The sequence below is a fragment of the Gracilinanus agilis genome, chromosome 1 (genome assembly GCF_016433145.1).
Source record: "Gracilinanus agilis isolate LMUSP501 chromosome 1, AgileGrace, whole genome shotgun sequence".
NCBI lineage: Eukaryota > Metazoa > Chordata > Mammalia > Didelphimorphia > Didelphidae > Gracilinanus > Gracilinanus agilis.
The window spans coordinates 732,884,601-732,900,396 of NC_058130.1; the positions used below are offsets into that span (position 1 = coordinate 732,884,601).

Below are 15,796 nucleotides of genomic sequence, written 5' to 3' on the forward strand. Positions count from 1 at the left end.
ATTTCTGTGGGGAGGGAGAGGAAGGAGAAATGCACCCCTAATTCTTCAGCCTTGGGTAGGAGAGAAAAGGGATGGAGACCTGAGCAGGCTCTCCAGTCTATGATGATGATGGGAAGGAGGAAGATTCACACCAAGTCCTGGAGATTAAGGCCTGTTGCATCACCTTGAGCTCTGCCAGCTGGTTCTTCCTTGTGCCTAGGGCTAAACTGGCTTCTGAGACCCTGGGGTCTTGGGTGGAAGGCCCCAATCTCTGGCTCAGATATGCCATCAATGGAACAAGGGGAGATGGAGAAAAGGATGGATGTCCCTCTGAGAATTAGGTATATTCCAAGCTTGAGATGCCATCATGCAGTCTTCCCAGAGTTTCTCTGCCAGTTATGATCTTCTCCTTTGCTCTGGGCCTCATTTGCCCCTTTCTGAAACTTCTACCATGTAATTTTGTACCCTATTATTTGGCCTCCACTAAACTGGGAGATTCCCCAGGGCAGAAGCCATGTCTTCTCTCAACTTTCCAACTCTGTGTACAGTAGGCACTTAATACATGTTTACTGCTCAGTCAGTAATTCTCTGGAAAGGGGAACATTTAATACAAAGGACTCTCCTAGAAGAAGGAGCAGACCTGCTCTGCTTGGCCTCAGAGGACAGAACCAATCACAGTGAGGGAAGACTGCAGAAGAAAAACCCTAGACTAGTCGTCAAAAGTATGTCTGCATGGAATGGACTGCCTCAGAAGAGAATAATCTCCCCATCACTGGAGGTCTTCAAGGAAGGCCCACTTCCATTCAGCAAACTTTTCTTAAGCCCCTAGGACAATGTTGGTGAACCTTTTAGAGACATTGTTCCCAAAGTGCACCTTCATGCGGCCTGTGAGCCCCCAGTCAGTGGAGGGAGGAAATGCTCACGTTTTGGGCTCCTGGGTGGAGACATGGGACTTGTGAAAATTGTCTTCAGGTGCAGTGGGCAGTGGAGAGGGGGAAATGAGCAGCCCCTCCGGCACACCAAGGCATGTGTGCCATGCCTTTGCCAACATGGCCCTAGAATGTACAAGGCACTGCGGTAGGCCCTGAGGATACAGACCAAAATGAATCAGTGCCTACCCTCGAAGAGTTTGCATTCTGGGGCAGGGGGTTGGGTTGAAGGTGTCAGGAGGTTAAGGGATGGCATCATCATCAAGGAAGTTGTGAAGGGGGTTACTGTTGGGGTATGGGTTGGGTTTGATGTCCTCTAAGGTCTCTTCTAGCTAGAAGAAACAAGAAGACCTAGGCTGAAACCTTGACTGTGACATCTCTCTGTGTGACCTTAGAAATGTTCCTCCCCGCTTCCTGGACCTTATTTTCTTTATTTAAAAAAAAAAAAAAAGAAGAGGTTGAAGTAAATGATCCTTAAGACCCCATCTGTCTTTAATTCCTATGATCCTGGGACAGGAACAAAATCTGGCCCCAGGGACCCTGTCTCTCTCTCCTGTGAAAACTCGAAGCCTTTTGGTGACTCATTCCTTCCTTCTCAAGGATGGATCATCTGGGACCTGAGAGACAGCCAACCCATCTCCTGGATAAAGAGGCTAATTTTCAGGGCAGGGGTGTTAACCCTTGGCTTTGGGGATCAAGGGAAGGTCAGCCACAAGGTAGAATAATGGGACTGGAGAATTCTGAGAGGGCTAAGCTTGGCCAGCCTGGGCATGAAGCCAGGCAGAAGTCTCCTTAACACGGAGCTTGGTATGGTGCTCATTCCACAGTGGCTAGCTACACTCTTCATGGGTCTGCCAGTGGGGATCGTCCTGCCAATTTCCACCCCATAGTGAAAAGAGGGGAAGTTTTTTGAGTAAGAAAAGGTCTGAAAACTGCCTCAGTTTCCTCCTCTCAGCTGCCTTTGGTCCTTCCTCTGCCCATAGCTTTGACCTCGAAAATGGCCTCTCTTCGGGAAGGAGCCCCCTGGATCCACAGACCAGCCCTGGCTCAGGCCTCGTCATCCAGGGCAACTTCCCTCACAGTCAAAGGCGAGAGTCTTTCCTCTACCGATCAGACAGCGACTATGACCTCTCCCCCAAGGCCATGTCCAGGAACTCCTCTATTGCCAGTGACTTGTGAGTATTATTTGGGGATTTGGGGTGGTAGAGGTGGGACAGTGTCAGCAAGGGTCCTGGGGGAGATTCCTTTGTTCCTGGATATCTTTGTTGGGTGAAAGGGTGGCGACAGAGAGAGGAGAAAAGTCTAGACACTGTAACACTGAACCAAAGTGGAAAAATGAGTCCTAGCCCCAGTTCTCCCAGGAGACTTACTGTGTGACCAACTCTTTGCCAATGAGTTTTCCCTGAGGGGAATGGACTTCATATTCTACCAGTTCCCTCTCCTTTGACATGCTGAGCCTGTCTTATATGGGGCACATTATAAAACCCTTGTGGGATGGGGAGTGAGGAGAGGGTGAATATTCACTGGAGGGGAGAGATCATAGTGCCTTGGAAGGTAATCAGAGAGGACTTCCTGGAGCAGGCAGGGCAGCACCTAGTTTATTTTACCATGGTTCAAACTCTATAAGCATCTGTTGAATGAACGACCCAAGTAAGGCCTAGAAGGATGAGTAGATTTGGAAAAGGGGATAGAAGAGGGGAGAGGTGATGCTTAGGAAGGGGCCCCTTTATCTTCCTCACCGTCTGCTTTACATAGATGCTTTCTCTCTCTCTCACACAGACATGGAGAAGACATGATTGTGACCCCGTTTGCCCAGGTGGGTACAAGTCTCTTCTCTGGCCCCTCCTGTCTGGAGAAAGTGGTGGCAGGGGTAGTGGGGATGGGGAGGGGGCATTGTAGAATGGACCAGGGCAGGACTGAGAGCTCCCTGTTCTCTCGGTCTCCCCAGGGTTGGCCCCTGAGGAGCTGCTAAAGCTCTCGGGCCTCTTCCCTGCCAGTCTCCCCAAAATAGTCCTGTCCCAGGGTCCACTCTTCCCCCACTGGGCTAAACTGGGCTACTGAAGTAGATCCTCAGACTGGGAGGTTCAGTGGGTGGTGCCTCCCTTTCCCAGGTCCTCGCCAGTCTACGAACAGTCAGGAGCAACTTCGCCGTGCTGACTCGACTACAGGACCGCGTGGCCAAGTGAGCGCGTGCGTGTATGGAGGGCTGGGGGAGGGCCATTTGGGGTTCAAGCAGCCTGGCCTGACCCTAAGTTGGCCTCTGTATTCCACAGGAGAGTGTCGGGCAGTAACCCACCTTCTGGCTGCCGGGCCCCGCCACTGCCAGGTAATCAATCTTGGATTTCCAAGGACTTGGACTCCAAGTCAGAGTGTCCTCTCCTCTGTCTGTCTCCACTGTCCAGGGGGAGAACGGCTCCCCGTCCTGCCCACCCCAACATACTCACCAGCCTTTGGAGCCTTAGCAGTGCTTCCCCCATCCCTCCTTCCAGCTGGGAGCTCTCCCACCCCCGTTCTCTTCCCCAGGAGATGGGAACAAAACATTATCCCAGGGAGCCCCCAGAGCCCCTTTCCCAGCCTCACCTCCATCTACTCCCTTTATCAGGTTTTCAGGTAGGTTTCTTTTTTTAATTTTTAAAAATTTTTACTGATATCTCGTTTTTACATTAACTAGATTGCCCAATATATCCCTTCTCCCCGCTTGCACCCTCAGAACCTCCCTTGCAGCCATAACAGAAAAAGGGGAAAAAAGTAACCAACATATCTACCACGTTCGATTCCAGGCCTTTTTCCAGTAGTGACTTGGAAATAGGTTCTGAACTCTGGACCCAAAAGCAATCAATGCTAATTTGCATATAATTTGTAACCGTCACAGAAATAGGGGAGGAATTGGAAGTAGACTCCCAGAGAGTCAGAGCTGAGGGGGGCCTCGAGAACATAGAATGTTAACTCTAGAGGGAACACAGAGTGTCTGAGCTTAGGAGGGAGCTTAGAACAGAGAATGTCAGAGCTGGGAGAGACCTTAGAACAGAGACTGTCAGAGCTGGGAGAGAGCTTAGAACAGAGAATGTCAGAGCTGGGAGAGAGCTTAGAACAGAGAATGTCAGAGCTGGGAGGACCCTTAGAACAGAGAATGTCAGAGCTGGGAGGGTCCTTAGAACAGAGAATGTCAGAGCTGGGAGAGACCTTAGAACAGAGAATGTCAGAGCTGGGAGAGAGCTTAGAACAGAGAATGTCAGAGCTGGGAGAATGTCAGAGCTGGGAGGACCCTTAGAACAGAGAATGTCAGAGCTGGGAGAGAACTTAGAACAGAGAATGTCAGAGCTGGGAGGACCCTTAGAACAGAGAATGTCAGAGCTGGGAGAGCCCTTAGAACAGAGAATGTCAGAGCTGGGAGAGTCCTTAGAACAGAGAATGTCAGAGCTGGGAGGATCCTTAGAACAGAGAATGTCAGAGCTGGGAGGGCCCTTAGAACAGAGAATGTCAGTGCTGGGAGGGAGCTTAGAACAGAGAATGTCAGAGCTGGGAGGACCCTTAGAACAGGGAATGTGAGAGTTGGAACTTATGTCAGAGCTGAGAGGGAACCTCAGAGATCTTCTCACCCAACCCCCTTATATTACATGGGGAAACTGAGGCCCAGAGAAATTAAATGACCGGTGCCAATGGGCCTCATCAAGTCAATGACTAAACAAAGACTCTGACCCAGGTCTCCTGAGCTCCATGACACCATGCTGCCCACAGATCATCCAGTCCAACAATTTTGCTTTCATAGAGATCTTGCCCAAAGTCACACAGCCAATTCATATTGGGGCAAGATTTGAACCCAGATCTCTTGACTGCTAAACCCAGTGCTCTTTACATTGTCCCACACTTCCTTTAGTCTCCTGGAGCTAGAGAAAACAGAAAGAGAAAGGCAGCTGTCCTCACTTTACACATCTAGAACCAGACCCCAAGAGAACCGAAGCCACTTGTAAAGCCTCCTGAGCTAGCTGGTGGGAGCTACCCCAAGAGAGCCAACCCCAGTTCTAGGTCCCAGAGCTGGTTTTAGAGAGACCAGCGAGTGACCTGCAGGTCCCTTCCACAGAGGATGCCTGCCAGAAGCTGGCCATGGAGACCCTGGAGGAGCTGGACTGGTGCCTGGACCAGCTGGAGACCCTGCAGACCCGGCACTCCGTCAGTGAGATGGCCTCCAACAAGGTGAGTGAGGCGGCTCTCATCCTGCCTCCCCCCCTGCCCACCCTCTCCACTTTGAGCAGACCCAGGGAACGGGGCTCATAAAAATGCAAAATGTCGGGCCTGGGAAGCCCCTTACAGCACAGGGTGTCGGAGCATCCACCCCTCCCCAAACTCCTACCCCCATATTTACAAATAGGGAAACTGAGGCCCAGGGAGAGGAGGCCCTCATTCCATATCAGCAAAGTAGTAGTTGAACTGGGACTAGAACCCTGGGCTCTGCTCTCTGGCCCAGGGCTCTTCCCCTCCTCAGAACAGTCGTGAGGGCCTAGCAGCTCCCCAGCCCCCGCCCCCTTCCTGTTTGCTCCACAGATGTGTTCGTGGTCGGCCAGGCACAGCTGGCTCTGTGCGTCATTGGCCTTTTCTCCCCATCCCTCTGAAGTAGATTTAAAACCCCAACCGACAAAGAAACAAGACCTCCCTGGCTGAACCGAGACGGGTTGGGCCTGGCATCCCTCAGGGCCCAGGAGGCAGCTGCCTCTGCTGACTGGGGGGGTGAGGGGGCAGGGAGGTCACTGGGGAGAGGCTGCCTTGTGCATCTGAGTGTGGTCAGGTAGGAGGATGGGCCTCCACACACACTCTCACTCTCCCCCCCTCCTCTCTGTCTCCTCTCGGTCTCTCTGCCTCTCTCTCTCCCTCTAACTCTATCTCTGTCTCTCTGACTCTCTCTGCCTCTCTCTCTCCCTCTAAATCTATCTCTGTCTCTCTGCCTCTCTCTGTGTCTCTGCTTCTGTCTCTCTCTAAGCTCAATACCTGAAAATCCAGAAATCAGTTTGAAGGATGAACTTGCAAAGGAATTCAGCAGAGCATAAAATTCCCTTTGAGAAGAGATTGGATTGGCCTGGGCATTTGCATTAAATACTGCTCTGTTGCACATAGTGAGGTCCACCCCATGAGCCTGTTCCCACTGGCCCTGCATGCAGCTGCTGAGCAGCAGGGAGAGCCCACGAGGCCTGACTGAATCATCCCTCCCAGCTTCAGCCCCCCACCAGGAATGCCTGAGGCCAGACCAGACTGGGAAAAGGAAGGCGATCTTGTGTTTTACGAGGGGGCCCTTTGTCCCCCGGATGCTGTATGGGGGCATCCTACGTTATTCCCCAGAGTGGGAGCAGGGGACGAGAAGTGGCTAGGTGGGGGAAGTCCTGTTATTTCTTCAGAATCCTCAGAATTTTCTTCGAAGTTAAAGCATGTAAGCATGGGTGATGGGAGAGAGAGATAGGCTGGGAGAACTTTTGATATGCCAGAGACCAGAGCTGAGGGAGCCCTTAGAACTCAGAATACCAGAGCTGGGAGAATCTTTAGAACAGAGAATGTCAGAGCTGGGAGGGACCTTAGAACAGAGAATGTCAGAGCTGGGAGGGAGCTTAGAACAGAGAATGTCAGAGCTGGGAGGAAGCTTAGAACAGAGAATGTCAGAGCTGGGAGAGTCCTTAGAACAGAGAATGTCAGAGCTGGGAGAATCTTTAGAACAGAGAATGTCAGAGCTGGGAGAATCCTTAGAATAGAGAATGTCAGAGCTGGGAGAGCCCTTAGAACAGAGAATGTCAGAGCTGGGAGAGTCCATAGAACAGAGAATGTCAGAGCTGGGAAAGCCCTTAGAACAGAGAATGTCAGAGCTGGAAGGGAGCTTAGAACAGAGAATGTCAGAGCTGGAAGGGAGCTTAGAACAGAGAATGTCAGAGCTGGGAGGGAGCTTAGAACAGAGAATGTCAGAGCTGGAAGGGAGCTTAGAACAGAGAATGTCAGAGCTGAGAGAGCCCTTAGAACAGAGAATGTCAGAGCTGGGAGGGAGCTTAGAACAGAGAATGTCAGAGCTGGAAGGGAGCTTAGAACAGAGAATGTCAGAGCTGGGTAGGGTCTTAGTAGAAACTACTCATCTTACGAAGAGAAAAGTCTTGGGCTTAGTGAGGGGAAGAAAAGGTCTTCTGCAAAGTGAGAGTAAGGGGGAGCATCAGGATTTTGGCACTTCCCCTAAGCTCCAGCCCACCCCCACCCAGATATCAATCTCCTCTCTTTTTGTCTAAGAAGAAACTAAAGCCCAGACCCATTTAGGGGCCCCTCCCCAAAGCCAATGGGTAGGATTGAGGTATATCCCAAGCATCCTAACACACAGGCTGCCCTTGGGTCTCTGCTCTACAAAGGGGACACGGTCCTCCTCCTTTCCTGGATGGGAGGTTTCCAGTGACTGCAGCCTCCCCATTAGAGTTACAGGAAAATGTAATCGATGTCAGGGGTGATATTGGGGTTAGAAGGAAGATGGGATCCCAGGGCTACTGGCAATCTACATTTTAATTTTTCCCCCACAGTTCAAGCGGATGCTTAACCGGGAGCTAACTCACCTATCAGAGACCAGCCGCTCTGGAAACCAGGTGTCCGAGTATATCTCCCGGACCTTTCTGGGTGAGTGGAGCTCCTAAGGGTGCTAACCTGGGCTGGGAGAGGCTTCAGGGGCCAAGATGCTGGGGTTTGAATCCCCACTCTACCATTAACCCATTGTGAGACACTGGCTAAGCCGTCCTTCTCTAGGCCTCAGAAGAGGAGGCACTGAGTCTTTTGGGCTCAGAGACAGCCAGAGGGCCCTGCCTCCTGTGGGTGAGGGCAGGGCCCTTGGGGCCTTCATTTATCACTTCTTTTTTTAAAACTCTTTATCAATACTATATATTGGTTCCAAAGCAGAAGAACAGTAATGGCTATGTAATGGGCGTAAGAGACTTCATAGCTAGGAAGTGTCCAGGGCTAGATTTGAACCCAGGACCTCCAGTCTCTAGGCCTGGCTTCCAATCCACTGAGCCACCCACCTGTCCCCCATTCATTACTTCTCACCTGATCTATGATGAAAGAGGAAAAAGAGGCAGAGACAGAGAGACTGATTAGATCAGAGAGAATGATTTTTATGAAATATTTACTATGTGCCACACATGGTGATAAGCGCTGGGTTACAAAGATAGAGGCAGGAGAGAAGGCAGGTGGCAACGAGGTGGAAAGTTCGTGTGTAATTTGAGACAAGAATGAAATAATCAGGGCTTTTTGTTCAGTCATTTCAGTCGTGTCCAACTCGTTATGATCCCATTTGGGGGTTTTTTGGGGGCAAAAATACTGAGGGGTTTACCACTTCCATTGCTAGTTCATTTAACAGATGAGTAAACTGAGACCAAAAGGGTTAAGTGACCTGCCCAGGATCACAGAGCTAGTAAGAGTCTGAGGCCAGACTTGAACTCAGGAAGGTGAACCTTCCTGCCTCCAGGGCCAATGAAGGCTAGGACCCCGCATGAAATGTCAGTCTGGGCTGGAGACTTACTGATCAGGAAAACCTGCCTCCTACATGAAGTCCCAGTTTGCCTCTTCTCCAGTCTGTCCTCCACAGAGCTGCCAAAATCATCTTCTTAAGACCCACCCAGGTTATTCCCTTCCTCAAAAATCTTCAGTGAGTCCCTTTTGCCTCTATGTTACAATACAGATTCTTTGGCTTAGGACCTAAGACCTTCCCCCTTTCCCATTCTGGAACCCACAAATGTTTCCAGCCTCAATTCTTTTTTTTTTCCTTAAACCCTTACCTTCCTTCTTGGAATCAATGCTGTGTATTAGTTCCAAGGCAGAAGAGTAGTAAGGGATAGGCAGTGGGGTTTAAGTGACTTGTCCAGGGTCACACAAGTAATCTGAAGTCATATTTGAACCCAGGACACTGCACATTCCCCCTCCATTTCTAGGCCTGGCTCTCAATCCAATGAGCCACCTAGCTGCATTCCATTGCCAGCTTAATTCTTGTTAGTGACCCATCACAAATTTTACATTCCAGTCAACCTGGACCGTTTCCCAAATTTAGCAATATGTCTCCATGTCTGTCCTTCCCTCGTCAGTCTTTCTGAACCCTTCTCATCGTCTGACACCTTCCTGGATCCCCCAGTCATTAACATTCCTTTTCTCCCCAGATGAACTTGTATCTCTTATATATGTGCACATGTCTGTGTTATATTCCTCCTGCTCCCTGAACTAAGTTAGGCTCCCAAGTACCAGGACCTAGAAACGGAAGGGACTACAGAGGCCATTCAGTCCAGTCCCTTCATTGTCAGATGAAGAAACTGAGATCCTGAGAGGTTAACGTTTGTTTGTGTGTCCCCAACATCTAGCACCATGCGTGTAGAAGTCACTTAGTCAGTGTAGAATGGAATTGAACTTGGGCTCTGTCTGAAGAGTTGAGTTTAGGTTGGACACCATCCATCAGTCCACACAGTCATTTATTGTGTGTGTGCTACGTGCCAGGCAGGCACTGGCGTAAGTGCCGGGGAAACAAGCCAAAAACGGGACAGTGTCTGTCCTCAAGGAATCTCCTTTCTAGGGAGGGCAAGGACACGTGCTTGACAATGTAGAGGGGCAGGTAAGTGGCACAGTGGCTAGAGAGCCAGGCCTGGAGTCCTGGGTTCAAATCTGGCCTCAGAACCTTCCTAGCTGTGGGATGCTGGGCAAGTCATTTAACCCTGTTTGCCTAACCCTTGCCACTCCTTTGTCTTAGAATTGTGACTAGGATAGAAGGGAAGAGTTTTTGAAAAATCATTGGGAAATAAAATGGGGGGAGGGGGAGCCACCGGAGGACAATAGTAGTAGCTGGTGAGACCATGAGCCCAGGAAAGGCTTCCTATAGAAGGGGTCACTGGAGCAGAATTTTGAATCTGCAAATATGTATAAAGCCCCTACCTTGTTCCAGCAATCTTAGGTACTGGGGATGCACAAATTAAAGAAGGAGAAGTAAGGTGGGGTAAGATGGCCAATGCGAAGATGGAGAAATGGGCAATGGAGCTGGGTGGCAGTTTGGGGGGCCTGGAGCCTGGAAAACCTCAAAATCCAACCTCAGACACCTACTAACTGTGTGACCTTGGGCAAGTCAGTTAGCCTTTGCCTCAGTTTCCCTTTCTGTAAAATGGAGATCATAATAGTATCTACTTCCCAGGGTTGTTGTGTGGATTAAATGAGATCATATTTGAAAAGCACATTGCCAGCCTGAACACACCCTGTAAATGCTGGCTATTACCAAGTCCAGTTTGGCTGGACAATAGAGAAAGAGAAGTTACATGTGCTAAGGTGGGGAAGGTAGGGAGGACTATGTTGGGAAGAATGAAACGAAAGGTTCTTTTTGATCCTAGAGGTAATGGAGAGCCATCGGAGTTTTTAGGAGGTGACACGGTCACTTCTTGGGCTTCAGGAAAATCATTCGGGTAGTTGTATGAAGGATAGAATGGAGAGAGGAGAGAAGGAAGACCAACGAAGAGCCAGTTTCAAGTGGTGGCAGATCCCCAAGTGTAGAACATTGCATATTTTGTCAGATTTCTTTTAGTATGTTAATTGCTTTTGCTGATTTAAAAATTTTGTTATAAAAGATGAATGGGAGTAGGGGTAGATATAGTGGGAAACAGGTTATGTAAAAACAAACAATGGAAAAAAAATTTCTTTGAAGAGAGGATTTACGATGGTTAGGGGGGATACCCAGGCATTCACACCCACTGCCTCCCTTCAGATAAGCAGCATGAGGTGGAGCTTCCCTCCATGCCAGTGAAGGAGAGGGAGAAGGAGAAGGAGAAAGAGAAAGAGGAGCGGCCAATGTCTCAGATCAGCGGCGTTCGAAAGCTAACACACGGCTCCAGCTTCTCAGCAGCCGCCATTCCAAGATTCGGAGTTAAGACTGACCATGAGACGCTGTTGGCAAAGGTGCACTTTTGGCTGGAAGTGACGGGCTGGGGAGGAAAGGACATGATTCCTATTATAGGTGCTCCCAAATCCTTCCAGTCCTAACACTCTCCCAAAGGAGAGCCCAAAGTCATAAGCCAGTGACTATAGGAAGAGCCCGTCTTGCTTCTCATGGGGTGAGGTGATTAGACAAGCAGAGGACCTCCTCGCTTTCTCTGCCAAGGTAGAGTTGCCAAATATAGTACCAGAGCCCTGAATTTGGAATTTAGGTTTGAATCCCTCTTTTTCTCCCTTAATTACTAATGGAACCTGGAGAAGATCAATCAGTTACCCTCTCTGGGCTTCAGTTTTTTCATCTGTAAAGTGAAGGACTTGGATTAGATCTCTAAATGAATTATTTCTATGAATTCTCTCACTGCCCACCCTATGTTACAGGAGCTGAAAGACACAAACAGGTGGGGTCTGGATGTATTCAAGGTGGCTGAGCTCTCTGGGAACCGCCCACTGACAGCCATCATGTATAGCATCTTTCAGGTATGGACCCTTGGACTTGCTGGGCTATAGAGTAGCTGCATGGGCTCCCTCCCTCACCCCAACCTTTGTGTGACCTCAGGCACTTAGGACCAAGTCTGTTCTCTAGACCCATCTCCTTCCCTATGTAGGAATCCCTTCTATCTCAGCCCTTACAGGTCCTCATCCAGCCTTAGTCTGAATAACCGCACAGATCAGGAGTTCAGTTGCCCATGAGACGACCACAAACCCTGGGAGAAGGCTCCAGTTCATCCATGGCAACAGTTTCTTAAGTGGCAACTGTCCCAAACTGTGAAATCAAAAGTGAAAAATAAAATAGTCCCTGCTCTCGTGGGGAGGCAGCATGAAGTGATGGCCTTGGAACTCTGGTGCCCACACCTCTTTGCTGTGTGATGTTAGGCAAGTCATTAAACCCCTCGAGGCCTCAGATTCCTTCTCTCTAAGATGAGGGGTTTGATAAGCTTTAAGGTCTCTTCTCTAAGAAGTCTGTGGTCTTTCTGGGCTTCTATTTCCTCATCTGTAAAATAAAGGATTCCAGGGAGATGATCTCCAAGGCCACTTCTGACTCTAAATCGAGGATTCTTTGAAGTCTCTTCATCTCAGTTTCCTCATCTGTAAAATGATGAGTTTGGACTAGAAGGTGATGGAGAAAGTAGATAAAACACCAGTCCTGGAGTCAGGAAGACCCAAGTCTGAATGCTGATGCAACCATACTTCAGAACTCTGTGACCCAGGGCAAGATAATTGGCTCTCTCAGTCTCAGTTTCCCCCTCTATAAAATGGGGATAATAATAGCACCTACCCCTCAGGGTTTTTCTAAGGATCAAATGAGTTAATAACTGCAAACGGCTTTACAAACTTTAAAGCACTATGTAAAATGTTAGCTATTACTAGTATTATCTCTCAGGTGCCTCTTGGCTCTAAATCTAAAATACTAATGGCCTCTTTGGATCTCAGTTTTCCCACCTGCAAAATGGGAGATTTGGACCAATTGATTCCTAAAGCCCCTTCTAAACCTCTGACTCAGTTTCTTCTCTCTCTGGCCCACACCCAGGAGCGAGACCTGCTAAAGACCTTCCGGATACCAGCAGACACTCTGGTCACCTACCTACTGACCCTGGAGGACCATTACCACGCTGATGTGGCCTATCACAACAGCATCCACGCAGCAGACGTAGCCCAGTCCACCCACGTGCTCCTGTCCACGCCAGCGCTTGAGGTTCGGACGCGAGGGGCAAAGGGAGCTCCCAGGGCCAACAAGATAATACTCCTAAAGCATGTAGCACAGTGCCTGGCACAGAGCAGGCGATTAACAAATGCTTGTTCCCTCCCTCTTCTTCCCTCCTTATCTCCCTTCCTTCCCTTGTTCTCACTGGGTCCCCACTTCACCCCCAGGCCCAGATGGGACAAAGGCCACAGAACTAGAGAGGGCAGAAGGACTGAGGGAAACCCTATCTCGCCCAGTCTGGGGAATTGTTCTGGTGGCTCTGGGTACTCCTTTCGTGGATCTGGACTCCACAATGAACTTGGGTTCTCTCCTTCTCCATCACCCACCATCTCCCCCCCACCAATAACCCTGTATCGGTCTCAAGGCTGTTTTCACCGACCTGGAAATCTTGGCCGCCATCTTCGCCAGCGCCATCCATGACGTGGATCATCCCGGGGTCTCCAACCAGTTTCTGATCAACACCAGTGAGTATGGGCTGAGGGGGTGGAGGGGTCCAGGGAAGGAAGGACCTGGAACAGAGGAGGAGATTGCCCTACCTTGTCGGAACTGAAGAGCTCTGGGCTGGGAAACAGAAGGCCTGGGTTTGAGTTTCAGCCCTGCTTCTGATTTGTTGTGTGAGCTTGGGACAGTCTCTTCCTTTCTCTGGGCTTCAGAGGATCATGGGATTTAGAGATGGAAGGAACCTCAGAGATTGTCTTCATCTCACAGAAGGATAAACTGAGGTTCAACAGTAAGCAGTAGAGGGGAGAGAGAGAATGTGAATCATGTCACCTTGGAAAAATGCTTAAAAATAAATTTATTATTTTTTTTAAAAAGTGAGCAGTGGCTGCCTGGGTCACCATGGTTAAGTAAGAACCAGTTCAAACCTAGGACCTTGGAATTCACAACCAAGTCTTTCTCTCTGACTCCCTGTCCCCGACTCTCTCTTTCATTTACCTTCTGCCTTAAACTCTATACTAAATATTGGTTCCAAGGCAGAAGAGTGGTAAGGGTAGGCAATGGGGGTTAAGTGACTTGACCAAGGTCACACAGCTAGGAAGTGTCTGAGGCCAGATTTGAGCTCAGAAACTCCTGTCTCTGGGCCTGGCTCTCCATCCACTGCCAACCTGATTTTTATCATCCATAAAATAAGGTGGTTCCAACTAGAAGCTTCAGGCAAATTGGGTTCCTTGGCCTTCTCCAAAGAGGCCCAGTTCCTGCCTTTTATTCATGTCATTGTGCTCCATCTCTGTTCTCTGCCCATCCAATTTGGACTTGTCTTTCAAGGCCCAGCTTCAAGGCCTCCACCAGGAAGCCTTTCCTGTTCTCTTGAGATGGAGAGGAGTCAAACACACACCTCTGAGGGTGACCCAGACCAGATTAAAATGTAATCAGGAAATATTTAAGAATACAAATAAAAGCACAACCAACAGAGATAATATGACATTTTAGAACTGTCAGGATGTGGCCCTCAGGGATCCTTCGCTCTGGACTCAGGGCCTCTTTCTGTTTGACTTTGACACCACAAAGATGGACCCTCACAGCCCTTGGTCTGTCCCCAACTGTAGCTCGGTGTATCCTTGTCTTGGTTTCCCCTCCCCGATACTCTCCAGATCATGAGAGCCCCCAGGCAGAGGCCAAGTCTTATCCATCTCCAGGGCAACCTACCGAGCTTTGCACACCCAGCACGTTTTAGTGAATGTGAATTGTTTGACCTGGGAGAGACCTCAAAGCTTATTATAATAATTAGGGTAGAGGACAGGGAAAAGACATCTCTGAGCCTCAGTTTTCCCATCTGTAAAATGAGGGTGTTGAGCCAGATCTCTAAATTCTATGTTTTACTGAGTTCCATCAGCACAAGGATCTTCCATGTAAAGTGGGAGGGCGCCCTCTCTGACCTTTATAAACTTAGAGGATTTCCTAGAAGAGTTAGGTGGCACCATGGTGTACAGAGCACCAGGCCTGGAGTCAGGAGGACCCGAGTTCAAATTTGACCTCAGACATTCGATAGCTGTGTGACCTTGGGTGAGTCACTTCATCCTGCTTGCTTCTGTTTCCTCATCTGTCAAATGAGCTGGAGAAGGAAATGGCAAACCACTCCAGTATCTCTGCCAAGAAAACTTCAAATGGGGTCATGAAGAATCAAATATGACTTAAAAGGCTGAACAATAGGAACAATAAATAGAACCCTGAGTAGTTGAGGGACTTGCCCACAGTTAGGAAGTGTCCAAGGTTATATTTGAACTCAGGTCCTTCCAACTCCAAACCTGGCACTGTATCCACTGACCGAGCCACCTAGCTGCCCCAACCTTTAAGAATTACAAAGAGATTTCCTCACAGCATCCACAGGGAATGACATAAGCATTACTAACCCCACTTAAGGAAAACTCAAGCTCAGAGAAAGGAATTAATTTGCCCGAAGTCACACAGTCGGGAGTTGAGACCCCAGTCTGAGTTTCCAAGCTTCCCGCCCTGGACCCTCTGTTCCATACCTTGCTAAATGTGTGATCCTGGCATTCTTATGCTGCCCCTAAATGTTCCAGACTCTGAACTGGCCCTCATGTACAACGATGCCTCTGTCCTGGAGAACCACCACTTGGCCGTGGGCTTCAAGTTGCTCCAGGAGGACAACTGCGACATCTTCCAGAACCTCAGTCCCAAGCAGCGGCAGAGCCTGCGCAAGATGGTCATTGATATGGTGAGAGGCTCTGCCTGGGCAAGGTGGGGGAGAGGACAGAATCTATCTCCGGTGGTCCAGTGTCCTGAGATCTAGCCCCAGCTCTGCCCCAACACACTCTGGGACCTTGAACAAATCCTACATCATCTCCGGACCTCAGTGTCTCCATCCATGAAAGGAGAAATGCATATTACACCGTCTCCAAGGACTCTCCTAGCTCTGAAAATCTATATTCTGTGTTGTAAGGACCTTCCTTGCTCTGAGATTCTGGGTTCTAAGGGCTCTCCCAGCTGTGACATTCTCTATTCTAAGGGCCCTCCCAGCTCTGACATTCTCTGTTCTAAGCTCCCTCCCAGCTTTGACATTCTCTGTTCTAAGCTCCCTCCCAGCTCTGACATTCTCTGTTCTAAGCTCCCTCCCAGCTCTGACAATCTCTGTTCTAAGCTCCCTCCCAGCTCTGACATTATCTGTTCTAAGCTCCCTCCCAGCTTTGACATTCTCTGTTCTAAGGTCTCTCCCAGCTCTGACATTCTCTGTTCTAAGCTCCCTCCCAGCTCTGACATT

The 15,796-nt window shown here is 49.4% G+C and overlaps 1 protein-coding gene across 2 annotated transcripts in view; it reads left to right on the forward strand.

Annotated features, from left to right (window-relative positions):
* The window catches only part of PDE4C (phosphodiesterase 4C), a 65,345-nt gene that overhangs the window by 42,600 nt on the left and 6,949 nt on the right, over nucleotides 1-15,796 (forward strand). Inside the window, exons 3-13 of one of the 2 annotated variants that reach the window (XM_044672366.1) lie at nucleotides 1,891-2,083; nucleotides 2,688-2,724; nucleotides 3,020-3,090; nucleotides 4,038-4,055; nucleotides 4,958-5,102; nucleotides 7,445-7,538; nucleotides 10,648-10,838; nucleotides 11,253-11,351; nucleotides 12,403-12,567; nucleotides 12,941-13,040; nucleotides 15,099-15,253. In XM_044672366.1, coding sequence (XP_044528301.1) covers nucleotides 1,891-2,083; nucleotides 2,688-2,724; nucleotides 3,020-3,090; nucleotides 4,038-4,055; nucleotides 4,958-5,102; nucleotides 7,445-7,538; nucleotides 10,648-10,838; nucleotides 11,253-11,351; nucleotides 12,403-12,567; nucleotides 12,941-13,040; nucleotides 15,099-15,253 — 1,268 coding nt within the window. Of the gene's footprint in view, nucleotides 1-1,890; nucleotides 2,084-2,687; nucleotides 2,725-3,019; nucleotides 3,091-3,181; nucleotides 3,235-4,037; nucleotides 4,056-4,957; nucleotides 5,103-7,444; nucleotides 7,539-10,647; nucleotides 10,839-11,252; nucleotides 11,352-12,402; nucleotides 12,568-12,940; nucleotides 13,041-15,098; nucleotides 15,254-15,796 lie in introns of both variants that reach the window. The other variant, XM_044672358.1, reaches the window with a different exon arrangement.